This window comes from Harpia harpyja, chromosome 2 (genome assembly GCF_026419915.1).
Source record: "Harpia harpyja isolate bHarHar1 chromosome 2, bHarHar1 primary haplotype, whole genome shotgun sequence".
Taxonomy (NCBI): Eukaryota; Metazoa; Chordata; class Aves; order Accipitriformes; family Accipitridae; genus Harpia; species Harpia harpyja.
The window spans coordinates 1,667,035-1,683,332 of NC_068941.1; the positions used below are offsets into that span (position 1 = coordinate 1,667,035).

The 16,298-nt window shown below is 41.5% G+C and overlaps 1 protein-coding gene across 4 annotated transcripts in view; it reads left to right on the forward strand.

The window, feature by feature from the left end:
• The window catches only part of ANKRD17 (ankyrin repeat domain 17), a 96,928-nt gene extending 81,185 nt beyond the window's left edge, over nucleotides 1-15,743 (forward strand). For all 4 annotated transcript variants that reach the window (XM_052812007.1, XM_052812015.1, XM_052812032.1 and 1 more), the window contains 12 exons: nucleotides 537-632; nucleotides 1,810-1,926; nucleotides 2,742-2,913; nucleotides 3,683-4,130; nucleotides 4,541-4,696; nucleotides 4,961-5,110; nucleotides 5,638-7,286; nucleotides 9,183-9,380; nucleotides 10,490-10,738; nucleotides 12,684-12,859; nucleotides 13,188-13,352; nucleotides 15,144-15,743. In XM_052812007.1, coding sequence (XP_052667967.1) covers nucleotides 537-632; nucleotides 1,810-1,926; nucleotides 2,742-2,913; nucleotides 3,683-4,130; nucleotides 4,541-4,696; nucleotides 4,961-5,110; nucleotides 5,638-7,286; nucleotides 9,183-9,380; nucleotides 10,490-10,738; nucleotides 12,684-12,859; nucleotides 13,188-13,352; nucleotides 15,144-15,203 — 3,636 coding nt within the window. In that variant the 3' untranslated portion in view covers nucleotides 15,204-15,743. The remainder of the gene's footprint in view (nucleotides 1-536; nucleotides 633-1,809; nucleotides 1,927-2,741; nucleotides 2,914-3,682; nucleotides 4,131-4,540; nucleotides 4,697-4,960; nucleotides 5,111-5,637; nucleotides 7,287-9,182; nucleotides 9,381-10,489; nucleotides 10,739-12,683; nucleotides 12,860-13,187; nucleotides 13,353-15,143) is intronic.
• Nucleotides 15,744-16,298: the final 555 nt, after the last annotated feature.

Below are 16,298 nucleotides of genomic sequence, written 5' to 3' on the forward strand. Positions count from 1 at the left end.
TGTGCAGAGGGGGGGAATACACGATAGAACTGGGGGGAAATGGGATTGGTTTCTTATGCAATAGAGGATGAGCGCTTTTGCCAAAAAAAGTGAAGTTTATCCTAATTTGACTCTAGAGAGAATTGTTGTTAGCAAGGGAGTGTAGTTCAAATGCTGCAGTACTTGAAAAATTGCAAATGACTGTAGGAGCCTGCAACTGTTAAGTTGCCAGCTGGGCATTTGAAAGCTACCACAATAAAAGGTAGAAATATGTGAAAGTATGGCTGGAGTAAGGGCAACTTGACAACAGGTACTGTAATTGCTTGCCTTCTCTTCCCATAAATGTGAAGAAACATCCCTCACAAACATCACCTCAGGAAGTGATAAAGATTAAAAAAAAAAAAAAAAAAAAAAAAAAAGTTAAGTGCTGAGAGCATGCTTTGAAGGCGTTGAAAATAAATATTTAGCAATGAGTGCTTGGACTAAAGTGTTTTTTAGCAAACAACCAGAAGCAGCTGGCCTGATACAAAATGTCGTCCTTGAAATTTCTTTTTCAGGGTCATGTGAAAGTGGTGCGCTACCTAGTGAAAGAAGTAAACCAGTTTCCATCAGACTCGGAATGCATGAGATACATAGCAACAATTACTGATAAGGTAAGATTGTAAGAAAGAAAATACTTGAGAAGGAATAATGCTGTAGCTCAGCTTTAGAGTCCATGCTATGAATAGTCTTTAGCTTCCTGACACACCAGGTTTCAACCAAATGATAAGTCCCAATGGAATTTTTCAGAAAAAACGTTGCAAAAAACGGGAGCACGCGGCCACAGTAACTTTGCGTGCCTTAGTGCTGTGAGAACAGTAGTAAACGTGGTGCTATTTATTATCCATGCTTATTTTCAAGTGTTCTCCCAGTCACTACCTCACTCTGCTCTGCATTCCTCCCTGTTGAGCAAGTTTGTACTGAATTTATGATGGCTGTTGCAGTGGGGTGGAGGTAACAGAATGAACTTCTGCTAAGAGTATATGTGAGCTTAAGTACAAAGATTCACAAACTTGTAAAAAAAAAAAGTTTGTACTGGAAAGAAGGTAGAAAATATAATTGACAGTAAAGTGGTTTCTTGCAGCCTGTTAAGTGGACTGCTGCGCTTCCCTGTGGAGGTTCAGTTTTATTTGGTTTATCTTCAGTCCAGAAGAACAGGGCAAAAACTATTTCATAGTATGAAAAATGAGAATAGCAACCGGTGCAGAAATAGGGTCATAATGCTTCTAACTCCTCGCTGATCCACTGCGCTGCAGCTGAGTTTAAATCAGTATGTGTTTTATTGGCAGTGGCTATGACCACTGTCCATTTCCATGATACTAGACACCTCATACATTTAAACATTTTTACTGCTATGAAGCCAGTATAGGTTTGAGTAGTACTGTAATATGTATGTATTTCCCAGGCGTCTTAAAAAAAAAAAAGCAGCCTTGCTTTATGATATTTTTATTTCTGCAGTTGCTTCACCTTTCAGACACCCTTCGCCTTTTATTTCATAAACTTGTTTGGTCTTGATAATGGGCATAGGTTATGAACTGTCTTTGTACCATTTACAGCACACTGAGACGTAGGTTATTGATTGCACATCACACCCGTGACTGGAATATCAGTTTGCAGGGTTGGGCATGAAGAGGAGCTTACTGGAGGGAATTTAAAGTTTTCCCTTAAAAAAATTTCCTGTCCAAGTAATGCAACAGTTATTAAATTACAAGTGTAAGCTTGCGCTCATATATTCAAACACATGCAGTGTTACTTTTTCAAACAGAGGGTTGATGTACTTTATCATTTTAGGAGATGCTGAAGAAGTGCCACCTGTGTATGGAATCAATTGTTCAAGCCAAAGATAGACAGGCTGCTGAAGCCAACAAAAACGCAAGCATTCTTTTAGAGGAACTGGACTTGGAGAAGGCAAGTTGAAAGAGTTTGGAGCTCTGAATATGTGATAAAATTCCAATTTCACATTCCTTCAAGATTATAAGATAGGTGAAAGTATGTATTAGAATAAAGAAGTATGTGTAATTACCATAATTGGAGTGCCTAGAGCTGAGCATCTTGTTGTTCAGGTAGTCTTTGAACTTTTGACTATTATTCAGAGAAATTGGATCAAGAATCTCCGATATAACTATTTCGTCTGGAATAAAATTGTACCAAAAGAAGGATTTCTGAGTATAATTTTTTGTCCAGTGCATGATAGATGGGCATTTTCCAGTGGCATTGGTATGGATTTTAGTTCTAAACCATGTTTTGTGTCTTAAGGACTAATAAAAAATGTACTAATTACGTTACTAGAAACCATAGCACTGTAGTGGAAATGTAATGGAAAAATCAAAGTACAAGTATAGTGTCAAGTGAGCGCACGCTTTATATTCAAGCTAGCTGAAACCATGTTCTAATCTTCGAAAGGGAGATGGTGTTGTTTGTGTGTCTCAGCAGTACAGTCCAAGGTTACACAAAGATTCCTGAAAATGCGTCTTGGGAAACTCTGACTTAAGTTTGTATGGTGTCTGTCCTCTGTTTCTACACTAACCGTCTGTTAAAGTGAATGAACAATCTGTTTGGACGAAGTAAATACGGAAAAATAAGGATCATAGAGAATTTAGCTTCTATTTTGTAAATATGTTAGTCTAATATGCAAGTTCAGCTTCCTAGGAAATAGAAAACATTTGCATTTCTTGAAATGCCCGGGACATCTTGTAACACTGTTCGGTGTGCTTGACTTGTAGCTAAGGGAAGAAAGCAGGAGACTAGCTTTGGCTGCCAAAAGAGAGAAAAGAAAGGAGAAAAGGAGGAAGAAAAAAGAAGAACAAAGACGAAAACTAGAAGAAATAGAAGCCAAAAATAAAGAGAATTTTGAACTTCAAGCTGCTCAGGAGAAAGAGAAGCTAAAAGCTGAAGGTGACTTAAAATATTTGCCTTATTTTTGAAACACAGCCTTGATTTTATTCCCAGTATTGAAAATTTACTTTTCTGGTCAAAACTTGAATACAAGCTTTCTTATGACTTGCTGAGCTTTCTTTTTGTTTACCTTTTCTGTTAAGCCCATAGATTAGCATGATGGCTTTTTTTGTTGTCTTGCTGCGCAAAGGAACGGCTGCCAGCAGCTTCAGTGAGAGTTATGGGTTAACTTTACCATGGGGATGGTGTTGGCTTGTTTTTTTTTTTCTTCCAGGTCCCAATGCTTAAAACCAGGTCAATTATTTTTTTTTTTTTTAGCTCACAAACAGAATGGTAATAATGATTAGCTGTAAAAACTGGCAGTATGTAAATTCCAAATATGTATCATTCTCTTATTACCCATCAAAACCTGGCTCTTTTGTATCTTACGGCAATGAGTTTCACGTGGTGTACTGAGAAATCGTTTTCACTGATTGTTTCCTTGCTCTGATATGCTGGAAGAAAGGGAAGACATGTGACAACTTTATGTTGCTTCATATGCTTGTTTATGTCTCCTAATTGTTTGCGTCTGTCTTTTCATGTCTGAATTCAGTTTCACATTTGTTAAATTGTTACTGCATTTGTTCCAAGACAAGAATGACATTCTGCATGAGTTAGGATAAACATGGGGAGAGGCTCCACAGTATGACATAAGTAATAGTTTTACAGATGTCCACACAAGCTTCGTTAAGCCAGCTACATTGGTACTGTTTTTTTGCTCTTCCATCAGATGATCCAGAGGTCCCTATGGAGCCTCCTAGTGCTACCACTACAACTACCATAGGTATATCTGCAACTTGGACAACGTTAGCGGGTTCCCATGGGAAGAGGAATAATACCATCACCACAACAAGCTCCAAAAGGAAAAACAGGAAAAACAAAGTAACCCCTGATAACGTTCAGATTATATTTGACGATCAACTCCCAATTTCCTATAGCCAACCAGAAAAAGTGAATGGTGAATCTAAGAGCAGCAGTACTAGTGAAAGTGGTGATAGTGACAATATGAGGATTTCCAGCTGTAGCGACGAAAGCAGCAATAGCAACAGCAGCCACAAAAGTGACAATCACTCTTCCACAGCTGTTACTAACACACAGAGCAACAAAAAGCAACCATCGGTTCTTGTCACTTGTCCAAAGGATGAGAGGAAAGCAGTTACTGGCAAATCATCCATAAAGTAAGTTGCTGTGACGGTGCCTGCCATTTCAAGGTGGCGTTGCCCTATGTTTGAGCGATGCGCCATTGTCTTCGTGAACTTGCATTCTTAAATCAGTTGTTAGGAAGTGTATGAGGCAGTGTGTCCTTGCTCTAGTGGGTATAAGGAGCATAAACACTGTTGCAGTGTGAACTCGGAACTTGGTAGTAGGTTCTGAAGCAAGAAACGTCATGATGGATCTGGAATTAGGGAGTTGTTGGGGAACTTCGAGATGTAAGCATCTCAATTCAAGCAACTTCTAATAACGTACTGCTTTTGGGCTAGAAGAGAAAAATGGGTTGGGGGAGCTGGAGAATGGGCAAAATGCATCCTTAGGGTGTTTTGGGGTTTTTTTTGACTGCACAATTGACAGCATTTAATTTCTTTTAAAGGTTGTCTGAAGTTATTAGTGAAGTGACGAGTAATTCCTTGTCTACTTGCACAAAATCTGGTCCTTCTCCCCTTTCTTCTCCAAATGGAAAGCTAACCATTGCTAGTCCTAAACGTGGTCAGAAAAGGGAAGAAGGATGGAAGGAAGTTGTGAGAAGGTAAGCAAAATGTTCCCCAGCTCCCCCTTGTTGATGTCCTTTGTCAGAATATTTTATCTACTGTAGCCCTCTCTGGGGTTACTGAATGACCACCTTCTTAGTGGACCTGGTAGATTTCACAAAAGTACTGCTACGTAGTTGCATCGAGAATTATAACATGATTTTGACCAACCTGCCCACTGGTTCATGCCATGGAAGTGTTTCCCAGTTAATATTGTTTTGGGGGTTTTTTTGTTTTGTTTTGTTTTGTTTTTTTTTTTATAGATCCAAGAAGGTTTCTGTTCCATCCACTGTAATTTCCAGAGTCATTGGCAGAGGAGGATGTAACATCAATGCGATACGTGAGTGCACGGGAGCACACATAGACATTGACAAACAGAAGGACAAAACTGGAGATAGAATAATAACGATAAGGTAAGCGGGCTGCTTAATTTACTCGTTTCTGTGGGGATTTTTTTCATTGTAGAATGCTGTTCCGTACAGAAGAATGAAAAGGCTTGACCTCCTTGTCCATTGAAAGATCACTTTGAGACAGTCAGTTCTTTGAGGCAGGGGAGATGAATGGCATGGGGAAACCGAGAGCAACTGCCGATTGGTACCATCGCGTTTGTACAAAAGACGACTTTTGAGATAAGGTGGAGCACAAACGTTAGGATTCTGTGTTTAGACTAGCTTAGACATGGCTAAATATGTAGGTGTGTTTAGGGAAGTAAACATTTTAACCATTGGGGTTTTTCGGGAGTTAGAGTTTTCAACTTCAGCTTGTTAAATAATTGTCAGCAGCAAGAACATGCCAAGCTCAGTCTTGAGGTCGAGAGTTATTTTTCTGTCTCTGTTAGCATGACAGAAGACAGGCTGGATCACGTGTTGGAGGTGCCTCGCTATAATGTTTGTAAATGCTTTAGGTGCACTTTCTCTTTTCCCTTCCTTCCTTTTTATAGGGGTGGCACAGAATCAACAAGACAGGCCACGCAGTTGATCAATGCTCTGATTAAGGATCCAGATAAGGAAATTGATGAACTTATTCCAAAGAACCGTTTGAAAAGTTCGGCTGCAAACTCCAAAATAGGGTCGTCGACACCTGCCACCACTACAGCTGCTAACAGTTCTCTCGTGGGCATCAAAGTGACCACCGTAGCTGCTTCGTCAACATCTCAGACTGCCTCCGCGCTCACCGTGCCTGCAATTTCTTCAGCATCGACTCACAAAACCATTAAGAACCCAGTGAATAACGTGCGGCCTGGTTTCCAAGTTTCTCTTCCATTAGCATATCCTCCTCCGCAGTTTGCACACGCTTTACTCGCTGCTCAGACTTTCCAGCAAATCCGTCCGCCTCGGTTGCCCATGACACACTTTGGAGGTACTTTCCCACCAGCTCAGTCCACATGGGGTCCGTTTCCTGTTAGGCCGTTGAGCCCTGCAAGAGCTACCAACTCACCGAAACCTCACATGGTGCCTCGCCATAACAGTCAGAACAGCAGCGGTTCTCAGGTGAATTCAGCAAGTTCTTTGACAGCTAGTCCAACAGCTACAACAAGTTCAGTGGCTTCTACTGTGCCTGGTTCTTCTGCAAACGGCAGTCCAAGTTCACCTTCAGTCAGAAGACAGCTTTTCGTCACGGTCGTGAAGACATCAAACGCCACAACGACCACAGTGACGACCACGGCGAGTAACACGAGCACAGCGCCTACGAATGCCACGTATCCAATTCCTACTGCCAAAGAACACTACCCTGCATCTTCCCCCTCATCTCCTTCTCCTCCTGCGCAGCCAGCAGGTGTTTCCAGAAGCAGTCCTTCCGACTGCGCGGCAAGCTCTCCCAATAAAGGTGCACCTTCGTCTGATCCAGAAGTGGGTAGTCCGCCAGCAGTGGAAACGAACAGCTCGACCAGCAGCAGGCAGCCCAGTTCTGGTACCAGCAGCTCATCTGTGCACCCTGCTCATCAGCAGCCTCCGGGAGCTCCTCTGCAAGAGGCAAGACCCCCTCTTCAGCAGCCTCAGGTTCCTGCACCAGATCCTCGAATGGTTGTGCCTCCAAATTTAGCAGCGACAAGCTCATCCGCTCCTGTGGCAGGTCCAACGAATGCCCCGATGACCTATCCCATGTCTCAGACATCAATGGGGTCTTCTCAGCCTGCAGCTAAGATGGAAACTCCGGCCATCAGACCACCTGTCCATGGAACCGGTAGCGTCCATAAGAATCCAGCTCCTGTGCAAAATTCTTCCGTCGCAGTCCTCAACGTTAACCACATCAAAAGGCCCCACAGCGTTCCTTCTTCAGTGCAGCTTCCTTCTACCTTAAGTACACAAAGTGCTTCTCAGAATTCAGCCCATCCAGCAAACAAGTCTATGGGTAACAATTTCAGTGCTACTTTACCATTTGGGCCCTTTAGTACGTTGTTTGAAAACAGTCCTACGTCTGCTCATGCCTTCTGGGGTGGTTCCGTCGTTTCATCTCAGACAACACCAGAATCTATGCTATCAGGAAAGTCTTCATTTTTGCCAAATTCAGATCCTTTACATCAGTCTGATACTTCCAAAGCCCCAGGTTTTAGGCCACCGTTACAGAGGCCAGCTCCAAGTCCCTCAGGTAAGTGTGTGTTTTTGCGCTCAATACCTTAATAATACACTTAAATAATAACTGCTGCTGCATGTTTTTATTTTGAACACGTAATACTGTCTGCCTCGGCTTTTGTGGTGATTTATAGTAAATCACTGTCTGCCCTGCAACAAAAGGGTGCTGTAATATAGTTTGTTGTTGTTTCTGTAAGCAAAGCTGAGTTCATCTTCCTTTTAAGTGCCACCTGTCAAATCTAATAACTATTTTGCAGCTGATGAACTTGATAAAAGTCGAGCTGAGGCATTTTTCTGCCATTCCAATTTACTCTTCTGCGATAGCCGAGATAACAAAACACCTCACTGTTGTTTCCGCCTCCCTTCCCTACCACCAGCTAATAAGTATTCTAGTTTGTGACAACTTGCCGCTTGTCCTGAGGCTGCAGAAAGATATGCAGCGTCTTGAAAGTGTTAGGATCATAAAAAAATTTGTGTTTGTATTAAGAGGTGTGTTCTCTCAACTATTAAATTCAATCAAAAAACTTAATTGCATTGACTTCCTGAGTTTTGTAGCAAGACGTTTAGCGTTCTGCACAAACAGAGATCAAGGGGTTGTCACAGAACTTGTTCTGTAGCTTCCAGAACGTATGCACATGGTTTGTGCTGTCTGTGCCTGTTTTAGTAGGACCTGCGAGTTGTTGTTTATGTAGCTTTTGTTTATGAATCAAGAGACGTAGCAGCTAGGTTTTTCATATTTTGTGAGTATCGTGGCGTTGCGTAGCTTTTGAGGTGCTCTCTGTGAATTTTGTCAAATTAACATACTCTTAGCATTTTGACTTCGGCACACTCGTACGCTGTCTATCACTTGAGTATGCCTGTCAGTTCCTGAGTGAAAGCAGTGCTTTAACCACAGTCCTGCTGTTATTTCAGCAATTTCCCTTTTGGAAGGCTGCAAGCACATCAGGTTAAGTTGGAGGTGTCTATTATAGAGTCAGGAAGTGTTACGTTAGTTCAGGGAAAAGTAGCCCCTGAGAGCCTGCAGAATTTGACAAAAAAAATAGAGGTTGGATCTCGGTAATGATTGATGCAGAGGAGGCAGGTGCTGTGCTGCTTAGTTCTTCTGCCTGTCACTGGTGAAGGGATTTTTTTTTTTTTTTTTCCCTAACTAAAACTACAAATTCAAATCTTTTGTCACGTGCTTTCCGAGTAGGAGAAAGATGCAAGTGCCACAGCAGCTGGGTGGTAACAAGCTGCTTTAATATATGTTTTGAAACTTAAAATCCTAAGATTTTATTTTTCCCTTTCTTTATTGAGGACAATATTAAGGGGGTGGTAATTCTTGTATTTTGAATACCTTGGCCGATTGGTGCCACCTGGTCTTAATAAAATATCATTTTCTTAAGCAAGTGAAAACGTATCCTGGGATTGGGGAAAAAACCACTTCAGTGTTGATCATGGTGTATGTAGACATCATTCTGTAAAATAAAAAAAATAACGGAGAAAGTCTTCAAATCTTTAGTATTAGTTCCACTGTTCTTGGTATGAAGTCATACTTTGTAAACATAGGAATTTAAATTACGGGTTAATAAAATGCTCAGTTACTTTTCCGATGTCCAGTTATATCAGAACGTGTATTATATTCCCTTAATTTCTTTGCTTTCAGGGTTACCTGCATGATAACGTAAGAATCATTTTTCATTTATATATATAGCACAACTGTCACATACTGTCAATACTTGCAGAGTATGAAGGTTAAGATTCCCCGTTCTCTTTGGAAAATAGTAACACACACACACCCCCCCCCCCCCCCGGCCCCCCCAGTTGATTGGACAAATGTTTTCCTTCCTTCTTTATTATTTCCATGATACGGGCGATCTCTTCACAGAGATCTTGGAGTGCTGGGTCTCACTTGTGCCAATTTGTCTCATAGGTATTGTCAGTATGGATTCACCCTATGCTTCTGTAACACCTTCTTCTACACACCTGGGTAATTTTGCCTCAAACCTTTCGGGAGGTCAAATATATGCGCCTGGGACACCTCTTGGCGGAGCACCTGCAGCTGCTAATTTTAACAGACAGCATTTTTCCCCACTTAGTTTATTGCCTCCGTGTTCATCAGCATCAAATGGTGAGTTCCAGTCAGCGGGAAACTAGTTGATAAGCCATTGTACAAATAAAGTGGCCTCATGCATGGCCTGTTTTAGGTAGACTTTTCTAGTTGTGTTGATTTTTAAATTAAGGTTTTTCAGATATGTTTTAAGCCTTTATGCAATCTCGGTTTTTGAGATAATTTTCTTGTGCAAGTTCTGATCTCTAGTGGGGTTTTTTTAGCAGCTAAGGTCATGCTATAGCATAGTTCCTTATTCTTGCTGCAGTTAACTTTGGCCTGTTAATGTATATGACGTTCTTTTAGTCATCTTGCAAAGAAAAGGTTGATTCTTTGGTGTGTGAAGGTAATATTCCAAGCGTGAGTTGTGTAAACCTCATAATAATGTTTTACTAAGGCTCGCTCGACAGTGGTGATTGCTTAGTTTTTCTGATATTCTTAGAACTGTGTAATGTATTCCAGGAGAAAATACTAGGGCAAGTTCTGGTACCTTCCTCCATGATTGGCCCCTGCAGTTTTGGCTATGCAGTGGAGTTTTTTGGACAGAAGACAAATGAACTGTTGAGTGCTGGCTCAGTCAGGGAACAGTTAGTCTGTTTTACTGGCAAAAATAATGACAAACCAAACCCACAAAAAACCCCAAAACCAAAAAACCCACAGACAACAAACCGGGATTAAAAAAACCCAACCAACCAAACAAAAAAAAAAAAAAAAAAACCAACCAAAAACCAACCAAGAAGAAACAAACCCAAACCAACCCAACAACAACATGGGTTTATTTCAGCTGTGCTTTTGAATATAATCCTCAAATCCTCTATTTCTGATACAGAGTAATGCTTAGTTAAGATTTTGAACCGTCTGTTGTCATCGGTTGTGGTGTACGTCCAGTAGCTGAGCTGACAGGGCATGATAATCATTTTATGTAAGACACTAAATCGACGGTGAATGTCTCTCTGATCTGAAAGTAAAAGCGTTAAAATTATCCTGAAGTGTTTGCTGTATGAATCTGACATTAACAAACCACGCATTTCCACTTGTTTGATATGTGGCTTGACATTGAAGGATAGGTTTGTGGTGACTTGAGAGGATCTGGCTGCCCTTACAAAGTGCTCTCGTTGCTCTTCTTGCAGAATCTCCTGCTCAGTCGGTGTCTTCTGGCGTAAGAGCACCATCTCCCACCCCTTCAGCAGTGTCCTTGGGATCAGAAAAACCCAGTAATGTTTCTCAGGACAGAAAAGTTCCTGTTCCGATTGGGACTGAACGGTCTGCACGTATTAGACAAACTGGAACGTCTACTCCATCTGTTATTGGGAGCAACTTAGCTGCTCCAGTGGGACATAGTGGGATCTGGTCCTTCGAAGGTATAGGTGGCAGTCAAGGTACGTAGTGTTAATAGATGTCTCTGCGCGCGCTTGCAAGTGACCGCAATACTGTGTTTTCCTAACTTGCCTTTGGAGCTGAAGGACGATGCAGAAGTGAGTGCCTCAAAATGTAGGAGTGCTCTTTCCGAAGGAGCTGGAGCAGGGACTTCTGTTTGCCCTCCTATCCACTTAATTGTGTTTTAACAAGGTCTCAGAAAACCTCAGGGGTTCTGAAACTCTCTGGCTGTGAACATTTGTTACTCGAAGCGGGAAATAATGGGGAAAATAAAACTGCAGGGTTTACAGGGATGAACTGAGTGAGGATCACTGGATTTAGGAAGAGGAGAAATGAAGATGTCTCAAGATAACTGTATATTTTCTTTCTGTAGATAAACAGATTATTTTGTACAATAGCAGTTAATATTTAACTTAAATTTGTAGCCAAGATCGAGCTTTTTGTGCTGAGGATCGTGCAATTTATGGTTTTATGAATTGGTAGTATTCGACATTTGAGTTTTCTTTTGTTCCTTGCAGTCATGCCGTTTGCATTTCACTAACGCAAGGCTCTTGGCTCTCCTGTAGTCGCACAGAATTCAGTATTTCAGAATTCGTTAAAAACTTAAGTTACTGATGGGACAGCTTTTCTCAGCAAACGCTTCAGGAGTCTTGGATGCAATTTATAGGAGACTGCTGAATTTTTTTTACGTTGTCTTTTGGGGGGGATTGGTTGGTTGGTTTAGGGTTTTTTTTGTTGTTGTTGCTTGGGATGAGGGGGACAGAAAACGAGACCATGTTGGATGGGACCTATGGAGGTCATGTCAGCCTCCTGCACAAAATGAGATTTGCTGTGAGGTCGGACCGGGTTGCTCAGGGCTTTATCCAATCTGATCTTGAAAACCTCTGAGGATGGAAACTGCTCAGCCTCTCTGAACAACCTGTTCCGCTGCTTGACGGAGGAGTCCAAACAGCTTAAGGTTTTAATAGACTTGACTGTGCACATGCTTTGCATGTATACCGTCCCGGGTTTTTTTGCCCAAATACAAAATAGATAGGATATACCCAAACCATTTTGTACTTCACTAGAGGTCTTTTCCCCATCTGTGTAGTGAGAGGCTATTCATCATTAAGGTTTTAGAAACGGAATATTTTTATATGCATTGTCTAGGTGTAAAACTTGCCCTTTATGTCTCTCTTGGCTTTTGGAATGCTGCTTTCTTTCTACTTCGTTCAGTTACTTCAACATTTTGATTGTCAGTTTAGAATAGGATTGGCTCTTCTCCTGTTGAATATTAGGATGGCTTTGGAAATGTTTCTGTATGCCTTCTCCGTCCCTCCAATATAATTTCCTTATGTTTTGGGGTTTTTTTTTGTTTTTTTTGTTTTTTTGTTTTTAAATTGGCTTTCTGGATGTCTGAGGTTTGAACTGTACTAACAATACCAAGCTGCCTCTAATGAATTCACGTAATTAGAACGTGAGCACAGGTCTCCAGCTGGTCATTTTGTAGTTTTGCTTTTGAAAAGTACTTCTCTGTCTCTTAATTCATTAAATGATTCATGAAAGAATGGTAACGAAGTAGAGCAAATAGTCTTCATAGCATACATACCCCTTTCAGAGCACCAAATGTGCAAGGAGTTTAGGTTTTTGGAGGAGGAAGAGGTACCACAAATGCCAGCTTTCCCTTTCAAATGAAGGAAGATTGCAGAGGTGACGCTTTGGTTGCATATAACTGTTCAAAACTCCTTGCACTGGCTCAAGGCTCTTGCCGTGGGGTGTGCAGGTACCATTCCTGATGCTCTCTGTCCCACACGCACCTAAGTTTTAATGCAAGTAGATGCACAGGAACTGCAAGCTGAGCAAATGCCACTTATAGAAACATTACAGCGTGCAGACATTTAGGCTGGAAAATAGATGATTAGCGGGTATCAATGTATAATGCTCTTGCTGTGTCTTCTGTGTTGTTAGATAAAGTGGACTGGTGTCACAGCGGAATGGGGAGCCACATGATCCACAGGCCCATGTCTGATCCAGGGGTGTTCTCGCACCAAGCCATGGAGAGAGACAGCACGGGAATCGTAACGCCTTCCGGTACATTCCATCAGCCCGTTCCTGCAGGATACATGGACTTCCCAAAAGTCGGGGTAATGACTGTCTTGGACTTGGTATGCGCGGTACGCTCGATTGCCCTGTCAGTGCGTGGGGCAGATGAACAACGCGGGGGTATTGTTCACTGTGCAGTTGAGTGTGTGTAAGATAAAACACTGACTAGCCCTCACAGTATTGCAGAAGCCTAGATCTAATAAAAAATAAGTTTTCCCACATAGGAAAGTTTTTCTTAAATGCAGGCGTTTCATTACTGCTTTCAGACTGAGAATTTCTTTAACACGAATCCCCTTTTGTCATTCTGTGTGTGCAGTAGTAGCAGTGTTTATGAATACGCACTGATTCTTGCTTTTTCCTCCCCTTAAGGGTATGCCTTTTTCTGTGTATGGGAATGCAATGATTCCTCCTGTAGCCCCCATCACAGATGGTACTGGAGGCCCTATATTTAACGGGCCTCATGCTGCTGACCCATCTTGGAACTCGCTGATAAAGATGGTTTCAAATTCCACGGAAAATAACGGGCCTCAGACGGTAATTTTTCAATTTTTATATTCGCAGTTTTGCTTCAACTTAAGAAACAGCGCGGTGAAGATAAGATCCTAGCTGTTAGAAAGTACGAAAACGCTGTTAAGAAGTATGAAACACAGTGCAGCGTTTCTTCTTTTTGCTTGTGTCTCTAAGGAGCTGATGCAGCCCCCCTACTCGCTGCAGCCCTGAGCGCTGTATGTGCTTGCTTACACCTTCTAAACATCAGTCATCGCTCCAAAAATAAGTGTAAGATGTCCGGAGAAAAAGTGAGCATCGCTAAGTTGATACAGTTCAAAGGAGCGTGCTGTTGTTACTTCTGTCAATATACTTGTGCTTGAGAATTGGGAAGCTTGCTTCCAGCTGAGCTTAGAGAAGCTGCCTATTTAATCAAAGTTAATTACGGCAGATCAGCTTTTCTGATGATGTGTTGTAGGCAAGTCTGGATATAAAAGATAGTTTTACACTGTATATTTTACTCAAAATGATCATGATTTCTGTCTGTGCAGTTCTGCATTTGGGAAAACACGATCAATTTGCTTTTGTGAGAAAAGCCATTTATTTGCTGTTATGTAAGCTATCCCTTCCCAAAAAGGGAAAACGGCAATAGGTCTAAAGGATTGATGGCTGGGCACTGAAAGGTATGATGTCTTCAGTGTGTTAGGAGTTCAAATAGGAAGGGAGTAAGTAGTTCTTCTGTCTGCTGCTCTGATCTTGCCTGGGTTATAGGCTCGTCCACTGAATACAATCCAGGTATAGGGATTATGTTGCCCTAAACCTCTTGTTCGTACTCAGCCAGAAACTAATATTATAATAGATCATTAGTAGCTCGTGTTATATTACATCTTGTGTTTATTTTCAATTATACAGTGAGCTCTGTTACACTGTTATTGAATAAAGATGTTTCTGGACTTAATTTGCTTGGGAATCGTCCAAGCTGCAAACAGCAGCTCCCGGCTCTGGCAGAGCGTAGGTGTGCAGAAGAAGAGGCGGTCTGTTGTTTGGCCACAGTTCACGTATTGCTCTGAAGCGGCTCCTGACCGTTACGAGGCGACTTCTGGTTTAATAAGAAAACTTTGTCCCCCAAAGAAGGCTTTACTTTGTTATGCTTGGGTTTCCCCAGAGATGAGGGTGTTGGTATGCACTGGGGGAAAATAATTCACGGTGCCAGACATCAAGTTCTTGATTGTCTGAACTTCATAAGGAAAAGAGGAGAGGTAGTCTTTTTTTTTTTCCTCTGAAAGCTGGAGGTCTTCAGGCGCTGTCCTTGCAAATAATTTTGCACATACAGAGTCCTGGTAATTCTCCTTGACAGCTGACCTGGCATGTTTAGAGGGAGTACTTATTTCCCTGGGTCTCAAGGGATACATTTTTTCCCCTGGAACAGTAAAATACATGTTACATTAGTGTTGCTGCCATGGAGGAACTAGTGGGCATAAATAAATAGCACTGATTTCTCTCTTTGGTTGTGCTGTGATGGAAAGTGGTCAGGCTGGGTTGAACGTATTTTTTTGCACCAAGTAGAAAGGAAGAGGAAGATGGACACTTGGGCCAAGGGGAAAAGGTACAGGCGGAAAGATTAAAACGCCATTTCCCTCTTTTCTCACTGGAATTACAGCAGGATGAAACAAGTGCTGAAAGGAGCTCAGTGTAGTTTGATGGTGGATTGCTGTGTTGTCTGATGTTGGGCTTTACTTGGGTGCAGTGAAAACCATAAGCACTGCAGGGTAATTTTTGACTTCTGAACTGTTCTGAGCAGCCCCAAAGCATGGTGTTAAATGAAGCTTTCTCTTTCAGGTGTGGACTGGAACTTGGACACCTCACATGAACAGTGTGCATATGAACCAACTTGGCTGAGTGGGATCAACTTGCTAGCCTTGAGATTCCGTTTTTGCAGAGGAAACCACAAATGGCAGAAACAGTTTATGTGCTCCCAGATCATTCTACTGATGTGCTTGACTGAAGTGTGTAGGCTTTTTGCAGAAGAACTTACTAACTGACCTTTTTCTGTGAACATTGTGACCGCCCATTCCCCACCATCATACGTTTCAACTTAGTTAGCCTTTATTCTTTCCTTTCCTTTTTTTTTCTTTTTTTTTTTTTTTTTTGACATAACTTTCTGTTGAAGCTGTTCTTTGGCTGGTTGGTTTTAGTACTGTAAACTGCTTCTGAGCAAACACAGAAATTTAGCAAAATTATGTAAACTTGATCCTGAAGTTTTAGAATGGCAAATAAATGTACAATTGTTTACATAACAAATGGCTAAGCAGAAAGTAAATTTCAATATGTCAGTATAGAGGCTCTACTTTATGTAGACTTAAATTAATGTGAGATATGTACCTTCATATTCAGAAATCTGGATGTTTCCTTCATACATTAAACTATTAATAAGCATAACTTTTCTACTTGTGTAATTTAAGTACCTTATAAAAAAAAAAAAAGGGCATTATCGGAGGGCTTCTTCCAAATGTGTGTTGGATTTTTTTTGGTAAGGCATACATTAGTAGTAACAAGATACTAAGCGTTTTCATTTTCCTTCCATGAAAGGCTTTTCAGCAAAAAGCGCCTGAGAAAACGGCCTTTTGGCACATTCAGACTTATCTCCACACTGAACTCCCCTACTTGCCCGGTAAACAGAGGAAATGTATCACGCTGCAGCATTTATTAAAAATTATTATTCTTACAGTTGGGTTGATGCAGCAAGGTCTGTTCTGTTTCACTAGTGCTCCCAGAGCTTCTGTTCCTGTGGTCCCTTCCCTTGCCTCCAAGTGTCATTTCAGAACATACATTCTTGGTGTGTGTTAGTTCAAGAATGAGAGTTTTGGAGTTTTAGCAGAGCTTCACTGAGGAAAACCGGCTTCGAAGGAAGCCTTATTTCAGAGTAAGTGGCTTGGTTCTAGTAGACGATGTCTTGCTCCAAATTGGGTCACTGCCCTGTGTAGGTTTATTTGG